The sequence below is a fragment of the Alternaria alternata genome (genome assembly GCF_001642055.1).
Source record: "Alternaria alternata strain SRC1lrK2f unplaced genomic scaffold CC77scaffold_6, whole genome shotgun sequence".
Lineage (NCBI taxonomy): Eukaryota > Fungi > Ascomycota > Dothideomycetes > Pleosporales > Pleosporaceae > Alternaria > Alternaria alternata.
The window spans coordinates 1,248,412-1,274,665 of NW_017306195.1; the positions used below are offsets into that span (position 1 = coordinate 1,248,412).

Here is a 26,254-nt window from a genome sequence, read left to right on the forward strand (position 1 = left end):
ATTGTCTTTTTCGAACACGAAGGAATCTTGGAAAAGATTGTCTACTCAAACATGGAACTATAGATTTGGAAATTGTGGAAAAGTCCACGAGAAAAGGACATGAAATCACTTGTTCAACATTTTGGACACCATGAGCGCGAACCGTTCGGGTTTTGGAAGACTCTCAAGGTATGTTTATAGAAGAAAAGAGGATCTGAGAAATGACAATGAGGCTTATATACGTCCGCCGAGCCTAATGGTGTTGGCTGTCACCAACAGCATCGGCACCTTTGTGTGTAGTCATATGATCGTTACGGTGTTCGGCATAAAATCAATAGGTTGACTGTGTACTCGAAGCAACTGCCGACGATCAACGCGAGTAATCAGCTGTATTGATAGACGCGGTTCCAATGTCTCAAGCGTAAGCGGTCGCGCGCGTGTCGTTTCATGAATTGAGTACAGACTCCAGCACTGCTTTCACCTGACTTGTCAGCTGCACCTGCCTTTCACGACGCCTAGCTGCTTATACTATTGTCTCAAAGTTTCAGATTCTGCTTGTGCTTGATCACATGGGCACTTTTCTATATCTATTTTGTTGCATTGCAGATGAATATCACAACGCTCAACCACACCCGCAACGAAATCGCAATTACAACCATCAAGTAGACTTCAGAAATGAGCGTCCCATCAAATTCATCTGCTTCTCCGGCAACTGGGCGCATAACCACCTCTGCTCAAATCCTCCCCAACTGGGACACTTCCCGCCCCATTCTACGTTTCGACTTCCCCAACGCCCAAGCCCAAGAAGCCTTCCACCGCGCCTTCTTACAAGTCCGCTCCGAAAAGGATAAGGCTGCCTTCATGGCACGTTTCTTTGAGAACTACGACGGACAAGTGTCGATCCCACGACGCGTTGTCATGGACACGAGTCGTGATGAGCAAGTGGCAAAGGAGGTACAGCGAAGTTTGGGGGTGGTAATGGATACCGACAGGGATCCAGAGGTTGCCAGAAGACTACAGCAGCAAATGGGTGGAGACGACTCTGGCGGAAATCGAATGAACGCGCAATTATACGATGAAGAAATGGCAAGCCTTAGACAGCGCCGGCTTGATTTCGAAAGGAGGCGTCAGGGTTACGGCGGTGCGGGTGGCTTAGGCTACAACGGCGGTGTGGGTCGGATGACAGACCGGTTTGGAGATATGTCAGTTCACCAGCGCGTTGCACATCCTGGCTATGCTCCGCAACAGCCACGCCAACCGGACTACTACGATAATGGCTATGGTGAGCCGTACCCATGGGCATACGGTCCAGGTGACGGAGGGGACGGGAATGGAAGTTATGACGCTGGATACGATCCTAGGTATCGATACTGGGGCCAGTGGCGTAGAGGCTACTAAGCCTGCTGAGCACCAATGTTGATCAACCATGGAGACTCTTAGTGTTCGAAACAATGTCACATATCTAGACACGAGCTGATGATATAAATCGTACGCGCCAAAACCAAACCTCATAGTAGACCTGTTAGACCATGATAGCGCTCCTCAGACATATGCCAGGTCCCTCTCCCTACTAGCGTAGCCTCCTGCGTCTCCTGCTCAACGAGTTTTGTCATCCGAGTCCTGTATTTTAATGGCTTCCATGCGTTTCCGCATTGCTAGCCGCGCCATAGCGCCTTTTGGCTTATTTAGTTCGATATCTGGCGACGACGGGCTTCGTGGTGAGGAGGTAAGGGGTGGAGGACTCCGTGATGTAGGGCTCTGTGATGAAGGACTCTGCGGCGGAGGAGTCTGAGGCGGAAGTCTCGGTGTACCGGCAACTCGTATCTTCATCCTAGCTGGTCGCCATTCCCATGGCAGAGGACATCTCTGGACCATTTCCGCAGAATATCTAGCCGGGCAAGATGTAGATCGTGGCCTGACAGATGCCGTAGGTGGGAGCTTGTATGGAGGATTCCATGTGGGCGAAGTAGTGGGGTTTGAACGGGAGGTAGTGAGCTGAGAAGAAACAGCCATAACGGAGGCAGTACAGATAGCAAAAGACAGTAATAGTTCGAGAAATTTGGCGATGTGAGGGTTGTTGTGAGACGATAGTGCAATAGCGACAGGTGAGGCGTGTTCTGGCGGGACCACCAGAGTTTTGTTTAGGCTGGCGAGCATTGCGACTGCTTTATTGTGACAGTGTCGCGCTTTCCAGCGTAGACGCTTAGATGGCGGAAGGAGTGACTTAAGGCTATCACCCACTGTTGGTGGCCGTGAACAACACTTGGGATGCAGGGATAACCTGACCATGATGTACCATACAGCCATACCTCGACGAATAAATACACGATGGCCAAAACCTCCAAGATTTGGTGTAATATCATGCGCCGTCTTTCGTACCGTTGTGGTCACGTTTTGATGGGTTCTTCAATAGATCATTTCGTCAAGATTCGTATTCGTACAATGGTATCACTCTTCAAACCCCAGCCACTCGCCAACATCTTCGCCTTCGTCACTATCGACCATCTCTTCATCCGTTGTCCCATCTTCAATGGCTTTGACGCCAAAGTCAAGCTGTGCTGACTTCTCTTTCTCCTCTGGCGGCTGTGCCAAAAGATATTCAATGCGATAGATGTTCTCGTCCGCCAGTCTGGCGAGCTCAGCTTGTATCCTACGAACGGCCTTCTCAACACTTCTTAATTCAGCCTCGAGGCCGCCCTTGTTGTCCTTCATCCATCGACCATGCTTGCTGAGGAGCGATTCGATCCACACCAGATTGAACTCCAGATGCGGAGACTCATCGGCCTGAAGAGCGACAAATCGTAATAAGCGGCCTAGATACACTGAAGGTAGGTCTTTAACTACCAAAGCTACGCTGCCCACGGGTGTGGCTTCGTATACGCGACGAACCAGATTGCGCTCGTTGAGACGGAAGGCCATGACCAGTGCTTTGAGATAGTCCTTTTGTGCGAGAGTTTCGAGAGTCGTAGCTGGGGTAACGGTGATGTCTAGGTCGAATGGATCGAACTGGAATGTGTTGTCGAGTGAGTAGATTAGTAGACCTTCTGTTGATGCAGCACAGAACGCTCGCCCAGTGGGTGAGAATGCGACAGCAGGTACCCGTACTTCGGGTCGTGTTCTCCGTGCGCCAATGCCTTTTTGCGCTCCAGGTAAGGTTGTGTCTCGACGATCTTCCAGGTCTGACGCTTCGCCTTGGTCGTCAATAAGACCTTGCGGGCCGGCGTCTGTGAGCAGCTTGCTATTGAGGAACTCTTGTGTGCCATCAAGTGAAAGGTTCACGGATACAGTGAACTTCTTGAGTAACACACCCGACTGAACATCGTACAAGCAAATGTACTTGCTGTTACCACCAGCAAGTACACATGTCCCGTCTGCACTGTACTTGACTGACGTAAAGGCTTTGGTGCCTGCGACGTTGGCCGCCGTTCTTCGATCTGACATCTTACGACCACCAGAAACATCTCGTCGCGCATCGACACCGTTTTCTTGTGCAGCATCGGAGACGTTCCAGAATGTAAGCTGCCCGTCAAGTGTTGTCACGGCGATTTGCTTTGAGTCGGGGCGGAAAGCGACAGATAGAATATCTGCCATGAGTTGCAGCGGCTCACTTGTTTGCGTGCGAGCAAAGATGTTCCAGACGCGGACAGTCCTGTCCCAACTTCCACTCACCAGCGTGCCTGCATCAGGGGAGAATGACAAGGACGATACAGGGCCCTCGTGGCCAGACAGCCTATCAAGCAGCTGGCCGGTCTGGACAGACCAGATGTGAATATCGAAAGAATCGATAGAACCTGCGCATACGACCTCGCCGCTCGGGTCAACGGCCAAGGATGAAAACGAAAGTCTCGAAGGTGCTGTGAATGTGCGGAAGTTGCGATACCGGTGGAGATCCCACGCCCTGACAGAACCATCGAGACTGGCTGTGAACAGGACATTTCCCTTCTTCGCAAATTCGCAGGCAGTTACACCACCCATGTGTTCGGTGAATGTGACGACACAGAAACCAGAACTGACTTCCCACACCTTGATCTTTCCGTCATCAGCCGCCGTTATTATGCGCTGGCCGTCTGGCGAGTAGGCGATCGTGTTCATTGAGTCGAAGTGCCCCTGCTGCTTCAGAATGTACGATTCTGACTGCCACTCCCAGACCAACAGCTGCCCGAGCTTCGATGCGCCGAAGGCGAGCCATTCTCCGGTCTTGTTGATTGCGACATAGTCAATATCGTTTTGAGAAATGCTGAGGCTGGAGATTTGAGCAAACTCTGGCAGCTCGTGAATGAAAAAGGCACCGTGGGAGAAACCTGTAACGAGTAGTTTCGACTCAGGATGGAAGCTGGCGCATGTGACATGTGCGTTGTTCTGGTGGAAGAAGTGGCGCTCCGCGATGCCCCATTGTAAATTCTCGTCGTCGTTTTCATCGGCGTCGGCTGGCGCATCGTACCGCAGCATGTATTTCCATACGAACAGTGCACCGTCCTTGCTGACTGTGTAGATGGTCTCTTGATCTTTAGAGAACCAGGCGCCGACTACTTCCTGCCTGTGTCCACCCAGTGTGGTCTGCGCATGCCCTTCTTCTTGATCTACGCTCCAGATGCGTGCCGTCATGTCCTTGGACGCGCTAAGGAAAAACCTCGAGTCGCTCGACCACTCTATGCTTTGCACATTGTTGTAGTGTCCTGTGTATATCCGGTGTCGCACAAACGGCGCAAACTCTAAATCGCCCTCTGCGACGTCTGGAGTAGACGGGGTGTGCCATACTTCGATCTGCCGTCCTATGCCTACTGCAAAATGCCGGCCCGAGGGAGAGAAAGCGATCGAGGTGACTTCACCGCGGAGAGAGAAGTGGTAGAGAACGATGCGACGAGGGACGTTGGTAAGGACTGCGCGACCGTCTTCGTCGACTGAGAGGAGGAGATTTCCGCGAGGGTTGAGGGCAAGGCGTGCGATGTTCTTCCGGTGCGCAAATGGAAGTGTGTGTGATTTGGAGCTGGGCAGAATTAGCGCGCGTCCATTATTGTGGAAGTCGCGAGTTGATACTCACTTTACAAGGTCGAAGACAGTGACCCGGTTACCAACCGGTGATAGTAGACATGTGCCATCTGGAGTGAAGAGAAGGTTGCCTCTGCTGTAGACGGTACCCAGCAGGTTGGAGAACTACAAAAGTCAGTCGCGAACACGTCCATGGCAGCATTGGACTTGCCTGAAAGTCAGTCTTCATCTTCAATATGTCTTGGCTGCAGTCTCGTCATGTCGTGGCGGGCGTGGTCGCATCTTGAACTTTTTCGAAGCTCGGATCATGCTTAGACGCGCTAGTTGGGTAGGCTGCATTAGTCGCGGTACCCCGTTCAGGGTCAGTGCTTGCCGAATGGGCGACTCTGAGAAAGGGGACCCAAATTGTCTACACCACCACGTCTCCTCACCAGACCCTGTACCACACGCCTTTCAGTAACCTCACTACTGGATTGCCTCTCGTCCGCATCCTTTACGTACGTTTGCACGCTGCATGCCATCTCCTACAAGACTGGACATAGCTAATACTGCTCCCCAGACCCCATACACACCAGCGGTCAACCACACATCAACGCCATGGCCGAGTCCGCGTCCCCCATTGGCATTGCCAACGTACGTGTCCCCTCTGCCACAGCTATGCCTCCAATTCGTATACTAACATGCATCGCAGCTGCCAAACCAGAGGTACTATCAACACAGCGGACACGCAAGCATCGGACCCTAACGTAGCACAGGCACAAGATTGTTGCGAAGCGCGGTGCTGCCTTCACCATAATGGTACGAACATCGTCCTTGTCAAAATCCACAATCAGTCTAACCTTTGCAGGTTGCTGGCGAGTCGGGTCTCGGAAAGACTACCTTCATCAACACCCTCTTCTCCACCACCATCAAGAACTATGCCGACCACAAGCGACGACACCACAAGCAGATGGACAAGACTGTCGAGATTGAGATCACCAAGGCCGAGCTCGAGGAGAAGTTCTTCAAGGGTAGGCAGAGCACCATTGGACTGCCCGTCTCCTTCAACTAACACCCCCCAGTCCGCCTTACTGTTATCGACACCCCTGGTTTCGGTGACTACGTCAACAACCGCGACTCGTGGCAACCCATCATCGAGTTCCTCGACGACCAGCACGAGTCGTACATGCTGCAAGAGCAACAACCGCGCCGCTCTGATAAGATCGATCTCCGTGTTCACGCCTGCTTGTACTTCATCCGCCCCACCGGCCACACCTTGAAGCCCCTTGACATTGAGGTCATGAAGAAGCTATGCACACGCGTCAACCTGATCCCGGTTGTAGCCAAGGCCGACACATTGAGCCCAACAGACCTGGCCAGGTTCAAGGCGAGGGTAAGATGCTCCGTCTGGATAGCATGAGCAGATACTGACCGCTATTAGGTGCGCCAAGTGATCGATGCTCAAGGCATCAAGATCTACACTCCCCCGCTCGAGGACGACGACGCTGCCGCCATGCAGCACGCACGCGGCCTCATCGATGCCATGCCTTTCTCCGTTATCGGTTCTGAGAAGGACGTTCAGACCAACGACGGCCGTACCGTCAAGGGCCGCCAATACGCCTGGGGTGTTGCCGAAGTCGAGAACGAGGAGCACTGCGACTTCAAGAAGCTCCGCGCCATCCTCATCCGAACCCACATGCTTGACCTCATTCACACCACCGAGGAGAACCACTACGAGGCCTACCGCGCCGGCCAGATGGAGACAAGGAAGTTTGGCGAGGCGCGCCCAAGGAAGCTGGACAACCCCAAGTTCAAGGAGGAGGAAGAGGCTCTCCGCAAGCGTTTCACCGAACAGGTCAAGGTTGAGGAGCAGCGCTTCAGGCAGTGGGAGCAGAAGCTCATTGCTGAGCGCGACCGCCTCAACAAGGACCTCGAGGCTAGTCACGCAGAGATCAAGCGTCTTGAGGGCGAGGTGGACAACCTCCAGGGCAGCATCAACCGCTCTCACGGTCGTCGCTAGACGCACCCTTTGGCGTTGGTGGTGTTGCACGAACAGAGATGGTGCAGTGATTCAGCATGGTCGCACTAATTCTCCACATTCTTCCTTCAAGATTCCCCTTCTGTTTCCGTATCTTCGGTTCTCATATGTCTGTAATGTCGCGCCGCTATGGGGACACTGTAGGCGACGCGTATCTGGGCTTGGGCTAAACAGCATGTCACAGCTTATAGTTCTATAACTTGGTATTAATCTATTATGAAGACCGCTGGTCACTAAATCTTGCTCATGGGTATATGTGATGTTTGAGTAGCTAAACTTGGAGTCCACCAAACACCCTATCCAATTCCTCGCCTTCTTTGGCCTTGCTCTCCGCTTGCGGATCTAGATCCATGAGATTCTGCACCGGCGCTTTGTCTTCCTTCTTCGCGCCTCCATCACTCTCCTCTGGCTTCAGTATATGTACACCACTATCTAACCAACCCGGCGCAACTCTCCTCTTCTCGGCGAGATCCTCTTTCTGCCTCCGTTCCTCCCACTGCGCCAATGTCTTCCTCGCGTCGGCCTCTAGCTTAGACAAGTGTTCTTGTAGTGCGACACATGATGTGAGAATCTGGTCTGGGTGCGCTGACGTGCCGGATGAAGACATGACGTATGCGGGTTTCGACGCGTTGGACCCGTCTTGCTGCTGTTGGGAGAGGATCGAGGGAGGAAGCGTCGAGGGTAGGGTTACGTAGGAGTATGGCAAGGGGACCGAGGTAGGGAGGGAGAGGAAGGGGGAGAGTGTCAAGGGAACTTGGGCGAGGAGAGGATGTGGGTCTGTGGATTTGGAAACGTTAGCATAGGGGTTTCTGAGACGTTGTGATAGTTGTGGTAGAGGGGATGTAGGAAGATGGTATGCGATGCGCCGTGCCGGCCAGACTTCACGAGACGATGTCAAGGTCTCGTAGCCTCACCCGACAATTTTCGCAGCCACAAATCAGGTTTGGAATCGCGTGCCTGCGCGCCTGTTCTGGCTACACACGTGCATCGTATCGCAGCGGATGTGCATCGTCGTGGGAAGGTCTGGAGAACAACTCACGTTCGTCATGCATATCCAATAGGACTGTACGCGTGTGTGGAATCTGGCCAAAATTTGCCGAAGTAGCAGCACTCAATTGTATAGGGCGTATATTTGGCTATTGCAAGTGCGATGGGTCGTGAATCTGCGGGGTATGCTGATGTCGTCGGGGTTTGGGGTGTATGGATGTGGAGCTGCGATTGTTGGTGGGGAAGCTGGGCGGAGCTGCTGATGCAGGTACCAGACTTGGAAACAACGATCACGCATGACGCACGTGAGATTCATCTCGGACGCTTGTGGGGTGCATACACGAATGCTTCATTTGGGTATTGGTATGTTTTTCGGATCGATGCAGATGTTGTTCTTGAGTCTTGGATGGGTTCAAACTATTGTCATATGCATTTACATCTCATCTATCCATCGAAATTACAACAGCGTCCTGAAATACCGATTCATGCGTGAAGCGAGACACCATATAACTGATAATCTCACTTTTTTACCTAATCTTCGCAGAGCAGGTGAACGGCCTCGGTCCTGGGATGGTATAGCTTGTTGGTTTCGGCCAGTAGAGCTGAAACTTGATGCCTGGATCAGTCGCTTTGTATGCACCCGGGAAGCTGACTGTAGCCGGACTGGCAGTACCACCTCCTGTTACGTTTATCTGGGCACATTCCATGTAGAGTTGAGCACCCGGGTAATTACTCGCAGCATGGAGAGCGATAAGTTCGGCGCGGAGGAGATATCTGAGAAGGACTGTGTCAGCCAGAACTTCATGACAACTTTTGGCAGAAGAGATTTGAAGAGAAAGGTGCGACTTACTGTCCACTCGGAATGCAAGACGGAAGTACAAAGTCTACTAGACCCTTGTTGTTGTAAAGCCTCGTAACTGCCCACTCGCCATTGGCATCCATACCATCCTCGTAGATCTTGAACCACTTGAGTCCCGTCACCGTGGTAGACAAAGCATCATCGACTTTGGCGAGATAAACCATAATGGGGCCTAGATGACCGGGGTCGATGGGATCTGACTTATCCGTCTCAGGTTTAGAATCAAGCGTGTGGTGCCACTCGGCAGTGAGCTTGTCTCCGGCTTTGACCTAGCATGTTGTAAGCCGAAGCCATGTGGCGTAGCTTGCTTATTGCGAAACCGACATACATTGATAATGTCTTTGGGAAGAGGCGTTCTGTAGGGGTTTATGCTGTATGTGGGTCAATATAGCGCTTGACCTTGCGCTTTGTTATGATTTACCCGCCATTACATATGACATCGTTAGACGTTACGTCTTGAATTGGTCTGAAAACCGAATGAGTTGCGATTCAGAACATGATTGTGGGGCACATTACCCGTCGTAGGTCTGTGTGTCGTGCTGTTAGGAGGCGATTAGTAGGAAAGTTGTTACGAGCATGCTCACCGGCACCCGGATTCCTTTGGTATGTCCTTGCCCCACGCCGTTGACGTGCAATTGAGTGAAGATCGTATGCGCCGATGCGCTAGCTGACAAGAAACAAGTGACCACAGAGACCTTCATAGTGTAAATCGTTACCCAAGATCATAATGCTGTTCACAACTACGACGGCGAATCTTCCTATATGGTATCATGGTGTACTGTTTTCTGAGTTGTCCAAATGGAACACGGAGCCATTGTCCAAAGTTGGTTGGGGACTCGGCTTCGGCACGTGTGCGACTGGCGATGGAGGCGTGTGACCAGGAGTCCTTTATTTCTCAATATACTTTGCCCGCTGCAATGCAGTTATGGAAAAGTGTGCATAGGACACGTGCTTTACGGATTTTCAATGCATAGAATCCTCGGCAGTTACCAAATAGGTAACGGGCGCCAACGTAGTCACGGATCGACTGTGTAACTTGAGCCGGCGGTTGGATGGAAGAACCGCAGTGTTAATTACAGGAGGAAGGATACGACCGAGGTATGCCGCGACATCATGGCAGATAGTCTTGGGATCTGTGAAGCGAAAGAAGAAAAGGCTAATATAATAGATTGTGTGTTACTGGTCTGGTCGAGTGTTTCAATTAATGAAACGTGCGCATCTTGTCGTTCTGCGAAGGAGGCTTGGAAGCCGTCCTTCATTTTGGGGCAGCCTCACGGAACATGCGCAAAGAAGCCGGTACCGAGAAGGCTGTGGCGGTTGCACGAGATCAGAGGCACTGACTTGTTAATATTCCCGAAGACTCTGGTGGTGCAGACGTTGTATTCGAAGAGGCTGATGCAAGGCGGAAGCGCGAAAGTGATGGTTTGTCACATCCGCCACTAGACGTTTGTGGGGAAAGCTGGACCCCGAACGGGTAAGGGGCGCATGGCTGACGGCGAGCAAGTCGCAATCCCGGCTTCTATCAATCTACATCAATCAATCCACCCATGCCGCCTGTAGTTTGTACATATTAACGACTAACCTTGAATCTCGGCCAGATCACCTTAGTTTCGAAACAACCAATGACGATGCTGCCCACGGTAATCACGCCCTCAGTTAGGCTCACCCTGGCCAGCGCGCGTCTCCCGTACCTGGTTGAAGGCGTAGTTCTGCCGCCTCCAGAAGGAAGTTCCCCAGGTAGTGGCTTGGCTATTGGTCTCAACCCCATACGCGACGGCTTTTGCGAAGCAGTCTAGGATAAAGTCGAGATGTATATAACGCGTCCACACCCTGGCATAGCTATAGAAGGCACAGCTTTCACTTGCCCTTGTCAAGCTCTCTCATCTTCGACGTGCTGGTAACAAGTCTCCAAGATGAAGACTACTTCTTTCGTTCGAGCGGCTTCGCTGCTATCCTCTCTTTTCGCTCCTGTCGCTCTTGCGCAGGAGAAGTTCACCCATGAAGGCACCGGGATTGAGTTCTGGCGCCAGGTAGTCAGTGACTCCCAGACAGCAGGTGGTTTTGAATGGGGTTGGGTATTGCCCGGAGAGCCCACAGGCGCCAACGACGAGTACATCGGTTACATCAAGGGGTCACTTGAAGCGAACAGGCAGGGATGGTCTGGTGTCAGTCACGCTGGCGGCATGCCCAACTCTCTTCTGCTCGTTGCATGGCCGGAGACTGATGCCGTCAAGACCAAGTTCGTCTGGGCAGGTGGTTATGTTGCTCCTGAAGACTACACCGGCAACGCGACTTTGAGCCAGATCTTCCACTCGGTCACCGACACACACTTCGAGATTGTGTACCGATGCGAGCACTGCTGGGTCTGGAACCAAGGCGGCGCTGAAGGCTCTCAACTTCCCACTACCGAAGTCAATGTCATCGGTTGGGCCCAGCACGACAAGATCTACGACGGCACATGGGTCTTCCACAACAAGGGACAGTCTCAGTTCGGTGCTCCCACGGCGGATGCAAGGAATGCGAAATACTCTGACTATGTCAAGCTGGTAGGTGGCCAGCCTTCTGGTGCACCCACGCCCACCCTATCGGGCCAGCCATCAGCCACCCCCACTCCAACTGCACCAGTCAAGTGCGTCGGATCTCCTGCTCCTTCAGGCTCATTCGACTACATCGTCATCGGTGGTGGTGCTGGAGGTATCCCCGTAGCGGACAAACTCTCTGAGTCTGGCAAGAGCGTCCTCATGCTCGAGAAGGGACCGCCATCTCTCGCTCGTTTTGGCGGAAAGATGGGTCCTGATTGGGCTACTAGCAACAACCTGACCCGTTTCGACATTCCCGGTCTCTGCAACCAGATCTGGGTTGACTCCGCAGGTGTTGCTTGCACTGATATTGACCAAATGGCTGGCTGTGTTCTTGGCGGAGGTTCTGCTGTCAACGCTGCGCTTTGGTGGAAGCCGGTCGACATCGATTTCGACTACCAATTCCCCACCGGCTGGAAGTCAGCTGATGTGAAGGGCGCGATCGACCGTGTGTTCAAGCGCATCCCTGGTACCGACACTCCTTCCGTCGACGGCAAGCGTTACAAGCAGGAAGGTTTTGATGTCCTGTCTGGTGCGCTTGGTGCAGACGGCTGGAAGAGCGTCGTTGCAAACAACCAACAGAACCAGAAGAACCGCACATACTCTCACTCTCCGTTTATGTACGACAACGGTCAGAGGCAGGGACCTCTCGGTACCTACATGGTCTCTGCGCTGGCGAGGAAGAACTTTAAGCTCTGGACAAACACCATGGCTCGACGAATCGTTCGCTCTGGCGGAGCAGCTACCGGTGTTGAGCTGGAGAGCGGTGTCGGTGGTACTGGTTACTGCGGTACCGTGAACCTCAACCCTGGAGGTCGTGTCATTGTTTCTGGTGGAGCTTTCGGATCCTCAAAGGTTCTCTTCCGCAGTGGCATTGGACCAAAGGATCAGTTGAACGTTGTGAAGAACAGCGCCCTCGATGGCTCGACGATGATCGGAGAGTCTGACTGGATCAACCTCCCCGTCGGCCAAAACCTGAACGACCACGTCAACACCGACCTTGTCATCAAGCACCCCAATATCTCTTTCTACGACTTTTACAAGGCGTGGGATGCCCCTATCGAGGCTGACAAGGACCTGTACCTTGGCAAGCGCTCTGGTATTCTTGCTCAGTCTGCTCCCAACATCGGCCCTCTTGCTTGGGAAGTCATCACTGGAAGTGATGGTATTGACCGATCGATCCAGTGGACTGCTCGCGTTGAAGGTCCCGGCGCCAACGACACTCACCACCTCACCATCAGCCAGTACCTTGGCCATGGCTCTACTTCGCGTGGTACGCTTTCAATCAACGGTGCTCTCAACGTCTATGTCAGCAAAGCACCCTACCTTCAGAACGAAGCCGACACCGGTGTGGTTGTTGCAGGTATCAAGAGCATGATGAAGGCCATCAAAAAGAACCCGGCAATCGAGTTTCAAGTACCTCCTGAGAACATGACGGTCGAGGCATACGTTGCCAGCCTTCCCAAAACCCCAGCTGCCCGTCGCGCCAATCACTGGATTGGTACCGCGAAGATCGGAACCGATAGCGGTCTCACCGGTGGAACCTCTGTCGTAGACTTGAACACCCAGGTGTACGGAACTCAGAACATCCACGTAGTTGATGCTTCTCTGTTCCCCGGGTAAGCTCTATCCTACCAATTTTCAACCATCTTCAAACTAACATAGCACAGCCACATCTTCACCAACCCTACATCCTACATCGTCGTCCTTGCAGAACATGCCGCTGCTAAGATTCTTGCACTTGGTGCAAGCAGTGGAGGTGGTAAGCCTTCGTCGTCCATGCAGTCATCTGCAGCCTCCGCTAAGCCCACCTCCTCGAAGGCGCCAATTAAGTCGTCAACTGTATCTGTGAAGCCGTCATCAACGGCGAAGCCAACTACTATCAAGACATCCACAGCACCAGCGCCTACTCCCACCAAGGTGGCTAACGCCTGGGAACAGTAAGTACTTGGAACACTACCATCTACAAAACGTTTACTAACATCTCATCAGATGTGGCGGTAAGGGCTACACAGGTCCAACATCTTGTGTCAGTGGATACAAGTGCGCGGTCAACAACGACTACTTCTCTCAGTGCATTCCCAATTAAGGGACGCGAAACTATTTCCTAGCCTCGTTTTGGGACACATTGCATCTGGGGCATATTCTTTGTACATACTTTAGCTTCAGTGTATATCACTCGCTCTTCCTGCATCTTCCGCTACTGAATACCTGCTCTGTGAAACGGCCAATTAACACGTGTAGCACTTATAGTGGCCGATGTGGCATAGCGCACGTCTTATCTTGCCCCACTTCAGTTGATCTTTCGCTATCGCCGTTCCATCTCAACTCAACACCTTTCTGCGCATTTTGATCTTTTCGCTGTCGTTGAACAAATTTGTGTAGCTTGGTCTGTATACATCTTGTGAAAACTTGTACATGCGCAATGTCGTCGAACTGCCCAGCCACCTCTGCCAAGCGCGATGACGCGTCGACAAACGTGACGGAATTGATCCATGGACGACTTCAAAGTAGCCCCAAAGAAGACTGGGATCGATTATTGAAGTGTTGGGGCTATGACGATTGCGGTGATTGTCACCGGAGTGAAGGTCATTGTGGCTGGTGTGCGATTGTACGTACGCATTTTGTTCATCTTCCTTTTAGCCATGAAGTCGTAGCAGGCTGTGAGCAGAACCGATCTCATTCATGACGTCGAATAATACTTCCATATCCTATGGTTCACTCTGTAGAGAACTTTACATGTCTAGAATGTTGCGAGACATTACTGAACTCTGGCAACAGTCGTCAACATGCCTTCCGCTGCCCACGGATTCCCTGTCAAAAGCGTTCCCTCTCCTCACACCCATCCGCTACGACTCGATATGTGCTCTACGCTCCGAGCGTTTCGAGCTCCGCACTTCTGGATTAGGCTGTCAAGTATCCACAATTACATTCTTGACGTCCATAGTGACGATTTTCTCTACTCTACTTGGTGTCTTGGTGCTATACGGTCTCGTAAAATGTATCAAGTTGGCTGGGCTAGGTACTAGGGGAAGCAGAGGCGGTCATGTGATATTTGAGGACGGTAGTGAAGATATCTGGGTGAGAAAGAGTGAGGGATGGGGGATGTGGTGGCGGCGAGTGAGCGGCAAACCGAAAGAGTTCGAGATTGAGGAGGTAGATGAATGGACAAGAAAGAGGGGGTTCTTATGGTGGAACACAAGGGATGCTGAGAGGAGACCGCTGCTCCAGTGATCATACAATACATTATCTTGTCAGGTGCAAGCTGTCTTGGTCGACATTAGCCGTCCAGTGACCTTTTTCCAGCTTTCCTATGCTCCGCGTGGACAATTGACATGTCTCTCTCACTTTACCGACGCGTTTGCTTCGCTGGATACGTCATAATACTGACTTATACGGAACCTCAACTCTCCCGTCTTTCACCCCTTATCTTCAGTTAGACTGACTTTACCTGCTCTCACCAGAATACGCGTCCAAGCTCTGGTGCGTCAAGGACATATAAACCATCTAGCTGCGGACTCGACCTACTCTCTCCACCGCAATCCTCCACAAATCCATCGGTTCCCCATTCTCAGACAACATACAACAACAACACATCTACAACAGTTCAAACTAGCAACGATGTCTCGATTCCACCAACGCGGACGTCCAGACTCGGTCGCTCCATGGGCTTCGAGCTCGTATAGCGAGAGTGACGGTGAAGATCATTCTAGTGAAGCTGCACTTACGCCACCGAGCTCCGATGAGCACTCATTGCCCTCAAAGATCGGTCGTCGCACTGTCGGCCAGATCGTTGAAGCGATCAACCTGTGCATTACATCCTTGGAAGCATTCACTCACGATGACCCAGCCTATGTTCAACTCAATGAGCTCCTCGGTCTCCTCAATAATGAGTACATGGAATCTGTGCACAAGGGCGACCACGAATCTGCCCGGAGTCACGGCCTCGTGGGTGACTTTCTTCAAGAGTGGTTCGATCACGACCAACAGGACCACGGTGAACACTATGACGGATCTCCAGAAGCCAGCGACAAAACTCGCAGGATCATGAGGTCTTGCGCGCCCACCGGAAGCATTGGTGGATCTTTCGTCAGTATTGCCTCGGAACTGGGCAATATCCGCTCCCCAGCTAAGAAACTCAACCAGGACGTAGGAGACATGTACGGTCAACACTCGGAGTCCCATGTGCCTCGCCTTCGTAACTCCGAGACTCAGTCTTCACCCTACACAGATGATGTTGTCCCTCTCCTGGTGGGAGACCACATCGCCCCCTCTACTGAACAGGATCGCGGTCAGGGCGCAGAGGGATTTGAGAAGAAGTGGAGCACTGTGAAAGCCAATACTGCAGACACGAAGTCAAATACTGCAAATACAGTCCGCTCTCCTCTCCGAATGGAGGAACGAGACTCTTACTGGCATTTGTTCAATGCTTACGCTGTGGAAGAGGCGAAAGATCGAGAGGCAGAACAGCGAGTTTCTCCTAAGCTCAAGAGTTTCGACGAGGTTCACCGCCAGCTGCGTGATCAGGACATGCTACCGCCCTACAAGTATGTCGCCGCTGCATCACCAGCTGATAACGCAACCGATAACAAGAAGCCGGCTGCTACTAAACTGTATCGTAATCAAGAACGCCTTGGTATGGTTCATGACAATCTCAGCAAATCCGACCCTAAGATCGTTCCCGTTATCGCTAAGTCAGGCCATCCTGCGAAAGCATCCGATGTCAAGACGGCCACTAGCTTTGCATCTCCCCACAATCCTACCGCACCGGATGATTCTATGGTCGATGAGTTTCTGGAGGTCGCCAACAACAGCTTCACCCGCGAAGAAGCATTTGAGATTCTCCGCATGTGTGGCGCGAATTTGGTTGCGGCTGTCTCCGTGTACCGTAACGCCATGGGTTCTGAACATCTTCGACAGATGCTGAGGGCTTGGCTCGCCCCGCTTGAGAACGCTGAATTCAGAACAGCGGCTCGGTTTTATACGGAGAACGTCGATAATCAAGGAAAGCCATGGGGTGTTTCGTCGGAGAAAGAAGTTGGCATCGAGGGAGATGAAAGCCAGCCTACTCCGTCACTTATGAACGTGAGGGAGGCATTTGCGTTCCTTGGTCTGGAAGCCTACAACTCTGTTGACTTTGACCTTTTACAGAAGATGTTCGAACATTATCTTCCCTGGGTGGAAGGCATCCCCGAAGAACGACAGCAGCTTCAACAGGCTTACGACACCGTTTTCCAGCACCAAAACGACAACGATTGCTGGAAGCTGTGTCCTGTTCCGCGGACTAAGGTGATGGACGAAGAGCTCATGAAATGGAAGAATGAAGACGCAAAGATTGATTGGGTTGCCATCGCCGACGCACTGGGCCTGACAGTTCCACAGTGTAGGGTCCGCTTCAAGGCCCTTAAGCCAGCGAAATCAAGTTCCAGCGAACCAAAGGAGCGCAAGGTCAAAGAACAACATCAGAAGGAAACAGTCAAGGCAACCTCCGTCCGCATAGCCACACCCGAGCTTGGAGTATGGGGTACTTGCTGCGCGGGAAACGAGAGCCCAGTTGATCATCATTACTGTCAGAAGTGTGGTATGGAGTACTGCGATGATTTCGGCCACGAATGTGAGGCAGACCGAGCCGCATTTGGTGGCGACCATCCTGCATGGGGTTCCGTTGCTACACCCACCGACACTCCAAAGCCTAAACCCCCCGTTCCTACTGCCTATACCGTTACCTACTGGGCCACCATCGAATCGGGTGATGAGAGGGTTCATATTCCCGTCGACAGCAGCAACGTCTCTGGTCTCGAGAAGTCCATCATCGAAGACAGTGCTGGGATGAAGAAGGTGTGGAAGTGGATTCAGGAGAAGAGTCTCAGTGATAAGGTCGGCCTGCAAGACGCTTTCGATCTGGCCAAAGACATGCACGGCAAAGACGAAGACAAGGAGCCGGTTATTGAAAAGCCCATGCCTGCCGAATATACCTCACGTGCTTGCAGTCGTAGCTCAGTTCGAGAGTGGGGCGTTCCAGAGACATTTCAGCCTGGTTTCGTCTAGAGCATTATATCTCCAGGCTCGAGTCTTACCACATCATGAAAGGTTTGCTTGCGATTTGCCTTCTGTTCTTGATTTCTCCTTTGTTCGGGGTCGCATATATGGATGAGCCCACAGTAAAAGGCCTTGGATATGCCGCATGATAAAAACTGTGCGATCCGCAAGTTCTGCTTTAGCATGTATAGCACGATGAGGTACTCTGATTAGTGGAATTAACGTGTATAATTATTTGTAAACATATCTGTCGGCATTCAGTGATGCATCATCTCCCGGTATCTTTACGCCTAGGTGAGCACCGGACCACTCACATAGAGCTCACGATGTTTCCAGAGAGTTGCCTGAGATGTATTGTAAATTACCGCCGGGTGCAGAGGCTGTATGCACTTAGGTGTTCATGATGCCGGCTAGCCCCACACTCTATCCGCATATTAAAGCCTATGCAGGTTCGTCCGCGATGAACGCACGCTGTGATTGGTATTGCATACTATTTTCAACGGCAGTTCAACCTTTCGAAAAGACTGTAAGTTCATAAAGTTCAAAGGGATGACATTAACAACACCCCTCACATAACCATTTCTACACTCTTGCTTCACTGCCAGAGACACCTCACACCATGCGCTCTTCAATCCTTCTCAGCGCATCATTGCTATTCCCTCTTGCCATGAGTGCATGCGAACGCGAATTTCTCGCTGCCTTCACATCACTTTATCTGAACGCGCAGACTGTCGGCAATTCATCCCTCCTCACCAACTATATGCTACAAAACTATACCTACTCCGAAAATTTTACTCCCGCCAATCTCTCAGCCCCAACATCCATCTTAAACAAACCGCTTAACAGCACCAATTCGCGCGTCTTTCTAGATCCGTATCTTTGCAGCGCCTTCACCGAGATCATTGTACCGGAGCCGAGCCATCCATATGTTCTTGGCGTGCGCATCGAGGGGAACGGGAAGTACGTAACGAAGATGGAGACTCTGGTTAGCGATGAGGGGGATTGGCTGTTTAATGCTACAAGTACAGCCTACTGGAGCAGCAAAGAAAGCTGGACGCCTATCCCGCTCGCAGACCGGGATACCCGCGATGTCATCAAAGCAGCTGGTGATGCGTATTTCAACCGCTTTGGCAACGTCAACATCACTGTTCCCTTTGGCACGCCGTGTGCCAGGCTCGAGGGAGGTGCGTACACCGACACTAATATGACAAATGGAGAAACATGTCATCTGGGTCTGCCGAGCAATGTGTATGTTCAGGATCGACGGTATGTGGTTGATGTAGAGATGGGTAGTGTCAACATCTATCTGGGCTTTCCAGGATTGGACAGGGCGAGCGAGACGCCGGCGCCGGATAGCCATACTTTCCGCGTTGAGAAGGGCAAAATCAGATATGTGCATACTATCTCAACATGCGAGCATCCGGGCTGTGGGTTGAATGGCACGTACATACCAATCGGTGGGGGCAAGAAGGGAGCGAGAGGTGTTGCTACTACTAGGCTTCGATCGATGAAACGTGGAATGTAAGAAGGCAACCATATCGGTTGAAAACCTGTTGATGTAGCTGCTATCCCCTAGTATGCTATTCTATACTCGTACCTTTAGATTCGGTCCCGTGATACTCCACCGTCCCACTACCAAAATACAGCTCCCCAGTAACACTGCAGTCCCAGCGAACACCTGCGCACTTAGATAGCCTCCTCCATTACTTTGTATCAGCGCGCCAGCGATTGGCGGCCCAATGAAAGTGCCCAGTCCGACGATCGCGAGGCCTTGACCATTTCTCGTGCCCACTTTGCTCATGTCCTTTGTCAGTGTAGTCATCGCAGCTGGGAAGATACCCTGGAAGCCCGCAACGAAGAAACCATAGCACACAGCCCAAGCGTAAAGGCTAGCCTCACTCTTGACCAGAGGCCAGAAGTATAGGACAAAAGCGGAAACGAAACAAAAGGGTATGAGAATATTGTATGGCCCAGTATATTTGTCGGCGAAGTATGAGGGCACGAGACGACCAAGGACACCCACACCGTTGAGCACCAAGAGAACATTGATTGAGGTACCGTATGGTAAGTCGAGAATATCGACTGCGAAGGAGGAGATGTAATAGAAGGCGAAGTACTGTCCGAGAGCAATGAGGAAGACTCCAATCAGGAACACGCTGTATGGCAGCTCTCCGAAAGCACTAAGTTCAAGAACCGGACCAGACTTCCTCGGAGGTAGTCTTGGTTTCAGCAGCGAGCAGTAACATGTCCCTATGGCCAACATCATGAAACCCATGACCCTGACTGTCCAGGGAAAGCCGATTCTAGGAAGAAGCTGTCGCGCGATGGTCGGATATACCAACCCACCGGTTGCGCTACCTGAAGCCATGATTGCCAGCGCCACACTCCGGTTCTTCGCAAAGTATGTGCTGACGAGTCCCAGGACGGGAGCAAACTGCATACCGTTCCCCAGTCCATTCATGACACCCTGCGCAAGGAAGAATTGCCAGTACTTTGTGCATAGACTGGTCATGAACATTCCTAGACATGAGACGAGCATGCCAGGTATGACAGACCAGTAGAAGTATCCTGCGTCAAACAACCGACCTGTCAACATGCCTAGCGAGAAATGTCCCAGCATTTGGAAGCTTCCGATCCAGGATACGGCTGATGGCTCAAGGCCTAGATCGAGCGTGTAGTGTTGTTGAAAGACTCCGAACGTGGCAATCATGCCCCATGTATTGAATATCACGAAGTGACCCATGAATGCCTGTATCCAAGCTTTGGTCCCTCCATCGGGCGGTGGTCCAGGATCGATGACGGACGCATTCGAACGAGCGGTAATGGTCTTTGCAAGCCCAACGACCGACTTCTTTGTACGAGAAGCGTGAGACACGTGTGTTGGTATTCTTGCAATCTCCTCCTCTTCATTTCGCGACGCCGTTCTTGAGGGTACTTTTATTGATGCGTACGATGCGTCATGGTTGCGTTCGGGGTGCGCTTGTCCGAACTCCGATGTTGTTGCTTTCTCGATATCGCGATTGGTATCCATGTTATTGTGGAAACAGATACTAGCAGCTGCGCAAATAGCGAGGAATACCGAGAGGCAGAGCTCCCAAGACGTGATGTGGCTGGTGAGTGGATATTCGAAAGAAACCCATCCTTCGGTGTTTTATCCGACGGTCAACCGTCTTTTCCACATATCATCCCCACTCGCCGGCCGCGGAAGCTAGTTGGGGTCCGATACTCCCTTTGGACTGGGTAATGAATCCATCTGCACGACGTGTGCCAGACATCCAATTGCGAAGCTTCCCCTAGGAAGATGGGGAAAGCTCATGGTCGCTTCCCCAAAATTCGGCGTTCTCACCGCATTGGTAATCTACACGCTAGGCCATGTTTGGAGTCGTGCTGTCGATCTTTAAACTAGCGCCCGTCGGCTCTCACAAAATGTTGCCGTACAACACCACAATCTACATCATGTTATTGGTAAGCTTCGTATTACATACCGTCAAAGTGCTGGTGCCTACTTTTTCGCAAGATATTCTAAGTTTTTTCATGCATCTAAGTATCTACTCAGTACTACTGGGCCTGTGTTCGCCTTGTTTGACCGCTTGACCTTCTCCTTGCGATATTGCCACTAGATAAGCAACTTTATCCGACATCATACGTACCCGGCTATCAAATCATGAGTCAATCTGCATACTTAGATGGAGAGTTCAATATAGGCTGAACAGACACAGTAGTAACAGTGATAGTAGTACCTGCGTATTGAATATTCGGAGTGAGAGGAACAAGTGTGTATAGAGAGGGCTTCGCTGTTTGAAAGATGCACCAGCGACGATTTGCGTCACCAACAGCGATATGAAGCTAGACACAAACTCCCGAAAGCGCACCGGTTTTGATGGATACGTTTTCATCCGCACTACCATCTTTACCTTCTCCTAAATAGGCCTTCATACTCCTCATTGGACAAAGATGAACACGTTTCAAGTAGAGTCATACGTCAACATCCTCGCATATCTATTATAAAACTCCAAGCATTTTGCGGAAGACAATGGTTACGTCCTGATGGATACCCCTTTTGGATCTTTCCTTGAAACCGACAACAAACGAGGTGGAGGACTGCGAGAAAAGAAGAGGGAAAATAGTCAGCAATCCACAGAGCATTTTGATATATCGATCGAAACGAGACAGTAGCATATGTTGGTCTTCAGAACATACGCCGCGTAGCAGTGCGATACATATGACTCTAATGGGATGGAATCTGATGATGTGCACCTCTCTAAACATGCTTCAGATTTCCCCACTCTATGCCTTCAAATGCTCCTCAAACAGCTTTTTCTGCTTCTCCCACTCCTTCCTAAGCTTCTTCACCCTTCCTTTCGCCACATCAGCGCCATCTTTATCCTTGGTTGGCATACCATCCTCATCCCACGCACTGTACTCCTCCGTCCTGAACATATCCTTCGGGTTGATCTTAGCTTGTTCCGCAAGCTTAGCCTTCTTCTCCGCCTCCTCACGTTCGCGCTTGAGCTTTGCTTCGGCCTTTTGACGAGCGATTTCCTCCTTCTGGGAGCGCGCTGCTTGCAGCTCGGCATCGACGGGGCGGACCATGGCAGGAGCGTTCTCGCGATCTTCAAGGTAGATACCAAGATCCCAGAGGTGCGTGTCACGCAGCTGGTCGCACAAGTCGAGGTAGTCCTTTGCCGGCGCTTGCTTCTTCGCCAAGTTTTGTAGGGATTCTTGGAAGGTTGAAAGTACCTCGGCGTATGGGAGTGCTTCGATGTCTTGCTGCTTTGCGGGGGTGTGCTGTTCGATAATGGAGTCCAACTTCTCATTAAGATCACCAGCGATGGCATGTTGCCGGACCTGATCGCGTTCTCGCGAGACAGCGTATACGTGCTCCTTGGCAGCAGCAGGAATATCGATGCCAGCCCAGCCAATACCGCCGTCCCATGGGTCGGCTGAACCGTCCAGACCGAATACCCGGACCATTCGAGTGATGTAGCGAGCGACGTCGAAGGACACGTCATCGGACAGTCCAGCCTTGTCGGCTGAATTGTAGTCTGTGATAAGACTAGATATGGCACGCATAGCTGTAGGCGTGTCGAAAGAGTCGGCTAGCGCACTAGATTGAGTGTCAGTGGGAGCTGTAGAGATCACTGAGATTTGAGCCTTACCTGTGAACCTTCTCTTTCGCAAGTTCAAAAGACTTCTTAACTTTCTCGTCTTCCGCGCCTGTTGAGCTGATGTTTGGGTGAACCTCAAGATCCCGAATCTTGTAGAAGAAGTTTGTCACATAGCTCTCCCATGACGAACCCGACTTTCGCATATCCGGTGTGATCTCGATACCGTCATGCCAGCCTCCAAGGAGGAAGATGATACGCAAATTTCGGGCATTCCAGTCGCCGCGGCTCAAGGCTTCTCGAATTGTCGTGAAGTTCTTCAAGCTCTTTGACATCTTGGATCCTGAGATGGACAGATGACCCATATGAAGGAAGTAGTTTACCCACTGGGAACCGCCGTCTTTTTGCCAGTAGGCCTCTGACTGTGCAAGCTCGTTATCGTGATGGGGAAAGCAAAGATCGATACCTCCACTGTGGATGTCCATCTGTTCGCCCAATACGGCTGAAGCCATGACGGAGCACTCGATATGCCATCCTGGTCGACCAGGACCCCATGGACTCTTCCACGCTGGCTCTCCTGGTTTGGAAGACTTCCATAGAGCAAAGTCGGAGTCGTTGCGCTTCTCAGATGTCTTAACTGTTGACAGGGCACCTTCGCCATCTGCTTGCAGGTTCGTGTCACCCCTGTTCCATGGTTCAAGGCGTGCGTAGTGGTTGCCCTTTCTCTTCTCGAAACTCTCAATATCGAAGTAGACAGATCCGTCCGATGTGCTGTAGGCCATGCCGTTCTTGATGATCTTGTCTACGAAAGCAACAATGTCGTCGCCGTACTCAGTGACGCGGGTGACAACATCTGGGTCTAGAACATTGAGTGCGCGCATATCCTCGTTGAAGCGTGCCTCGTACTTCTTGGTGAGTGTGGTGAAGACTGAGTGATCACTGGCGTCGATAGTTGAGCCATAGAGTGAGTCGAGGTATGGTAATAGGACGTCCTCGGCGCCAGCATAGAAGATCTCAATGTCTTCGGGTGTAGTCTTCGATGGAGCAAGCAACGATGTTACTGCTGTGCTAGCTGTTCGGAGATGCATCTTGATCTTCGCCTCCCTGTCGCCTGGCGGGCCAACGCCGTCGACAGACTTGCCTTGGATAACGTTGGCATACTTCTCTGCAGAATCGCTGTTGAAGCTGCCAATAGTAACGTCCGGATTGAGTAAGGGTAGGTTTTTCTTAACATATGCGTCGAAGGCTTTGATGGTAGTGTTGCTAACTTCCTCCGTCACCGTTGGATTGTCGGCCTTGAACTTTCCAAGGAGATATTGCTGGCGCCCGCGCAGAATGATTTTGTCATCAACGTCTGTGATGTTCTGGACGAACTTCAGCTTGTAGCCGTAATAGTGAGCCAGAATTCTCCGTAGGATGTCGTTTGTGACGTAGTTTCGAGCGTGCCCCAAGTGCGCATCGTCGTAGACTGTAGGACCGCAGCTATACCACTTCACTTCCTTGCCCTCGGGATCAATGGGTACAAAGTCATTCTTTGATCTGGTCAAAGAATTCCAGACTTTCAATTTGGCTGGACTTGAGCCTTCGGGTTGCTTCCATGGAGGTTGGGTGCGCGCCGGTGTTGCCATGTTGGCTGCTAGCCTTGGCGATATCTGACTTCGATAAATTTGGCTGCAGTTGGTTTTCGAAAGTAGAAGTGGGGAAGGCGATTTGATGGTGCGGGACAAGGACCGGAAAGCAAGTACCATCAATGTGGCGGTAAACGGAACTGTAAGGAGTGACAGGAAGTAGTGCTTGTAGTAAGGCCAGGTGTTAGTTCAGATGCGGCTTACGGTGAGTCAGTAAGTGAAGTTCTAGTCACGTTCTGTTGGTGGTGTCTCGATGAGCAATAAGAATCCCTGTCGTAAAAGCCTTGGCGCTCCCCTCCAATGGCAATCTCGAAAGCTCCCCGCTGAATATCTTTTTGTTCTGGAGCTCCGAGTCGCGATCGCATCATCTCCACATCTTTTTTCTGTCGCGATTTGCCCAACCGCGCCCATGGCCATTACACCCTCCCCGTTCCTTGATCCGGGAACTTGTGCGACAGCAAACAACCTCGGTGTCATCCAATTGCGCCGCGACCATCTCATTCCTGCAGTCTTGACACCAGAAGCCGATTCAGACTACCCTGAAGGCAGAGTCGAGAACACGCGATTTGGCTCTTTTCCTCACAGCACACTTGTCGGTCAGCCATGGGGTACGCAAATTCTTGCGTCAAAGGTCGATACTGGATCGCGCGGCAAAAACAAAAAGCGCAAGAGGGACGCTAAGGATGAAGGCGAAGGCAAGCCTGTCGCTGAGCAGGAGGCCGAGAAGAGGGATATTGTGAAGGCCGCGGCGGCAAGTAGTGGATTCGCGCATCTTATTCCGCCTACGCCAGAGACCTGGACGATATCGCTACCGCACCGAACCCAAGTGGTGTACACGCCCGATTACAGCTACATCCTGCAAAGACTGCGCGCAAGGCCGGGCGACCATATCATTGAAGCTGGCGCAGGAAGTGGAAGCTTTACGCACGCAGCGATAAGAGCAGTCTATAATGGCTACCCTGGGACGCAAGACATTGCGACTGAGACCGAGACAAACGGGGATGAGGAAAATGCAGTAGGCATCTCTAAGAAGAGGAAGCGCAAGACGAGGACTGGCGGCGTATACAGCTTTGAATACCACGAACCACGCGCCGACCAATTGAAGGTTGAGATCAAGGATCATGGTCTGGATCAGCTGGTTACTGTAACGCATCGCGACGTATACAACGGCGGCTTTGGCCTAGACGATGCGGCAGGCCCAGATGCCGACTGCATATTCCTTGATCTGCCAGCACCATGGCACGCTCTCAAACATCTTACGCGCTCACCTCCTTCATCCGCAGCACTGAAGTCTGTCGCTTCAGATCCGTCCACTCCAGCTCCCTCAGACGACCCTACGTTTCCTACTGCCGAAGCGCAATCGACCACCGCATCCTCGAAACCCTTCCGTAGCCCCCTTAATCCGCGCAATGCTGTCCGCATCTGCACGTTCTCCCCTTGCATCGAGCAAGTCACAAAGACCGTCTCTGCCCTCCGCACGCTCGGCTGGGTAGAGATAGACATGGTGGAGATCCAGGCGAAGCGCCTTGACGTACGTCGGGAGCGCGTGGGTCTCCAAGAAGAAGGCGTCCGTGGCGGCAACGCACATCCTGCGAATGTTCAGGAAGCAGTACAAAGACTGAGGGATGTAGAAGGTCGAGCAGCTGTGTTTCACAGCATGCAGCGTGAGAAGCAGGAAGAGGTCATGCGCAAAGCTGAGGCAAGAAAACGGGGTGAGGCCGTGGGCGAGGGTGGTGAGGCAGGCAAGGGCAAGAAGAAAAAAATGGAGGGTGTGCCGCCAAGTAAGCATGATAGGCTTGCGCAGACGAAGAAGGAGTTGGAGAACCGGACGCTGTTCAAGGAGGGTAGGTTGGTGCATAGAACGGAGCCGGAGCTCAAGACGCATACTTCGTACCTTGTCTTTGCGGTATTGCCGCGAGAGTGGACTAAAGAGGACGAGGAGAAAGCAAAGAGAAAGTGGGGTTGAAACATACTATAGCATTGAATCTATGACAGCAATGGATGATACCCAGATCTAGGATCACTATTTTTGAGAAACAGATGAATTATGATTGTCTCCTGATGAAGCACGT

General features: G+C 51.8%; 12 protein-coding genes across 12 annotated transcripts; 7 read left to right on the forward strand and 5 right to left on the reverse strand.

Annotated features, from left to right (window-relative positions):
- Positions 1 to 654: 654 nt before the first annotated feature.
- On the forward strand, positions 655 to 1,377 carry CC77DRAFT_1007317 (hypothetical protein; the record flags this gene model as incomplete). Its single annotated transcript, XM_018523471.1, has 1 exon — positions 655 to 1,377. The coding sequence occupies one exon, from the start codon at positions 655 to 657 to the stop codon at positions 1,375 to 1,377; it is 723 nt and encodes a 240-aa protein (XP_018388270.1).
- Positions 1,378 to 2,427: 1,050 nt separating this feature from the next.
- CC77DRAFT_1029840 (WD40 repeat-like protein) lies at positions 2,428 to 5,197 on the reverse strand (the record flags this gene model as incomplete). Its single annotated transcript, XM_018526548.1, has 3 exons — positions 2,428 to 4,966; positions 5,021 to 5,133; positions 5,180 to 5,197. The coding sequence occupies 3 exons, from the start codon at positions 5,195 to 5,197 to the stop codon at positions 2,428 to 2,430; spliced, it is 2,670 nt and encodes an 889-aa protein (XP_018388271.1).
- Positions 5,198 to 5,405: 208 nt separating this feature from the next.
- On the forward strand, positions 5,406 to 7,217 carry CC77DRAFT_959341 (Septin). Its single transcript, XM_018535571.1, has 7 exons — positions 5,406 to 5,465; positions 5,528 to 5,601; positions 5,660 to 5,673; positions 5,724 to 5,766; positions 5,816 to 5,978; positions 6,030 to 6,340; positions 6,389 to 7,217. The coding sequence occupies exons 2-7, from the start codon at positions 5,566 to 5,568 to the stop codon at positions 6,965 to 6,967; spliced, it is 1,146 nt and encodes a 381-aa protein (XP_018388272.1). The 5' UTR covers positions 5,406 to 5,465; positions 5,528 to 5,565; the 3' UTR covers positions 6,968 to 7,217.
- Positions 7,112 to 8,268, reverse strand: CC77DRAFT_749242 (hypothetical protein). Its single transcript, XM_018533080.1, has 2 exons — positions 8,025 to 8,268; positions 7,112 to 7,762 (listed from the first exon to the last, which is right to left on the reverse strand). Exons 1-2 carry the CDS (start codon positions 8,035 to 8,037, stop codon positions 7,257 to 7,259), a joined length of 519 nt encoding a protein of 172 aa, XP_018388273.1. The 5' UTR covers positions 8,038 to 8,268; the 3' UTR covers positions 7,112 to 7,256.
- A 231-nt stretch (positions 8,269 to 8,499) lies between these two features.
- Positions 8,500 to 9,532, reverse strand: CC77DRAFT_930851 (glycoside hydrolase; the record flags this gene model as incomplete). Its single annotated transcript, XM_018534188.1, has 6 exons — positions 8,500 to 8,746; positions 8,823 to 9,100; positions 9,160 to 9,202; positions 9,253 to 9,297; positions 9,348 to 9,358; positions 9,416 to 9,532. 6 exons carry the CDS (start codon positions 9,530 to 9,532, stop codon positions 8,500 to 8,502), a joined length of 741 nt encoding a protein of 246 aa, XP_018388274.1.
- Positions 9,533 to 10,365: 833 nt separating this feature from the next.
- CC77DRAFT_959348 (cellobiose dehydrogenase) lies at positions 10,366 to 13,577 on the forward strand. Its single transcript, XM_018535572.1, has 3 exons — positions 10,366 to 13,029; positions 13,081 to 13,350; positions 13,403 to 13,577. The coding sequence occupies exons 1-3, from the start codon at positions 10,745 to 10,747 to the stop codon at positions 13,497 to 13,499; spliced, it is 2,652 nt and encodes an 883-aa protein (XP_018388275.1). The 5' UTR covers positions 10,366 to 10,744; the 3' UTR covers positions 13,500 to 13,577.
- Positions 13,578 to 13,728: 151 nt separating this feature from the next.
- Positions 13,729 to 14,671, forward strand: CC77DRAFT_1018814 (hypothetical protein). Its single transcript, XM_018524696.1, has 2 exons — positions 13,729 to 14,021; positions 14,192 to 14,671. Exons 1-2 carry the CDS (start codon positions 13,836 to 13,838, stop codon positions 14,642 to 14,644), a joined length of 639 nt encoding a protein of 212 aa, XP_018388276.1. The 5' UTR covers positions 13,729 to 13,835; the 3' UTR covers positions 14,645 to 14,671.
- A 360-nt stretch (positions 14,672 to 15,031) lies between these two features.
- CC77DRAFT_1093300 (hypothetical protein) lies at positions 15,032 to 17,458 on the forward strand (the record flags this gene model as incomplete). Its single annotated transcript, XM_018529675.1, has 1 exon — positions 15,032 to 17,458. The coding sequence occupies one exon, from the start codon at positions 15,032 to 15,034 to the stop codon at positions 17,456 to 17,458; it is 2,427 nt and encodes an 808-aa protein (XP_018388277.1).
- A 610-nt stretch (positions 17,459 to 18,068) lies between these two features.
- Positions 18,069 to 18,974, forward strand: CC77DRAFT_1087385 (hypothetical protein; the record flags this gene model as incomplete). The annotated part of the gene is made up of 1 exon (XM_018529454.1): positions 18,069 to 18,974. One exon carries the CDS (start codon positions 18,069 to 18,071, stop codon positions 18,972 to 18,974), a length of 906 nt encoding a protein of 301 aa, XP_018388278.1.
- A 22-nt stretch (positions 18,975 to 18,996) lies between these two features.
- On the reverse strand, positions 18,997 to 20,761 carry CC77DRAFT_985514 (MFS general substrate transporter). The gene has a single exon (XM_018536199.1). It carries the CDS (start codon positions 20,478 to 20,480, stop codon positions 19,035 to 19,037), a length of 1,446 nt encoding a protein of 481 aa, XP_018388279.1. The 5' UTR covers positions 20,481 to 20,761; the 3' UTR covers positions 18,997 to 19,034.
- Positions 20,762 to 21,459: 698 nt separating this feature from the next.
- Positions 21,460 to 24,406, reverse strand: CC77DRAFT_1018816 (cysteinyl-tRNA synthetase). The gene is made up of 2 exons (XM_018524697.1): positions 22,609 to 24,406; positions 21,460 to 22,556 (listed from the first exon to the last, which is right to left on the reverse strand). The coding sequence occupies exons 1-2, from the start codon at positions 24,180 to 24,182 to the stop codon at positions 21,737 to 21,739; spliced, it is 2,394 nt and encodes a 797-aa protein (XP_018388280.1). The 5' UTR covers positions 24,183 to 24,406; the 3' UTR covers positions 21,460 to 21,736.
- Positions 24,407 to 24,534: 128 nt separating this feature from the next.
- CC77DRAFT_1018817 (tRNA methyltransferase complex GCD14 subunit) lies at positions 24,535 to 26,194 on the forward strand. Its single transcript, XM_018524698.1, has one exon. It carries the CDS (start codon positions 24,592 to 24,594, stop codon positions 26,146 to 26,148), a length of 1,557 nt encoding a protein of 518 aa, XP_018388281.1. The 5' UTR covers positions 24,535 to 24,591; the 3' UTR covers positions 26,149 to 26,194.
- Positions 26,195 to 26,254: the final 60 nt, after the last annotated feature.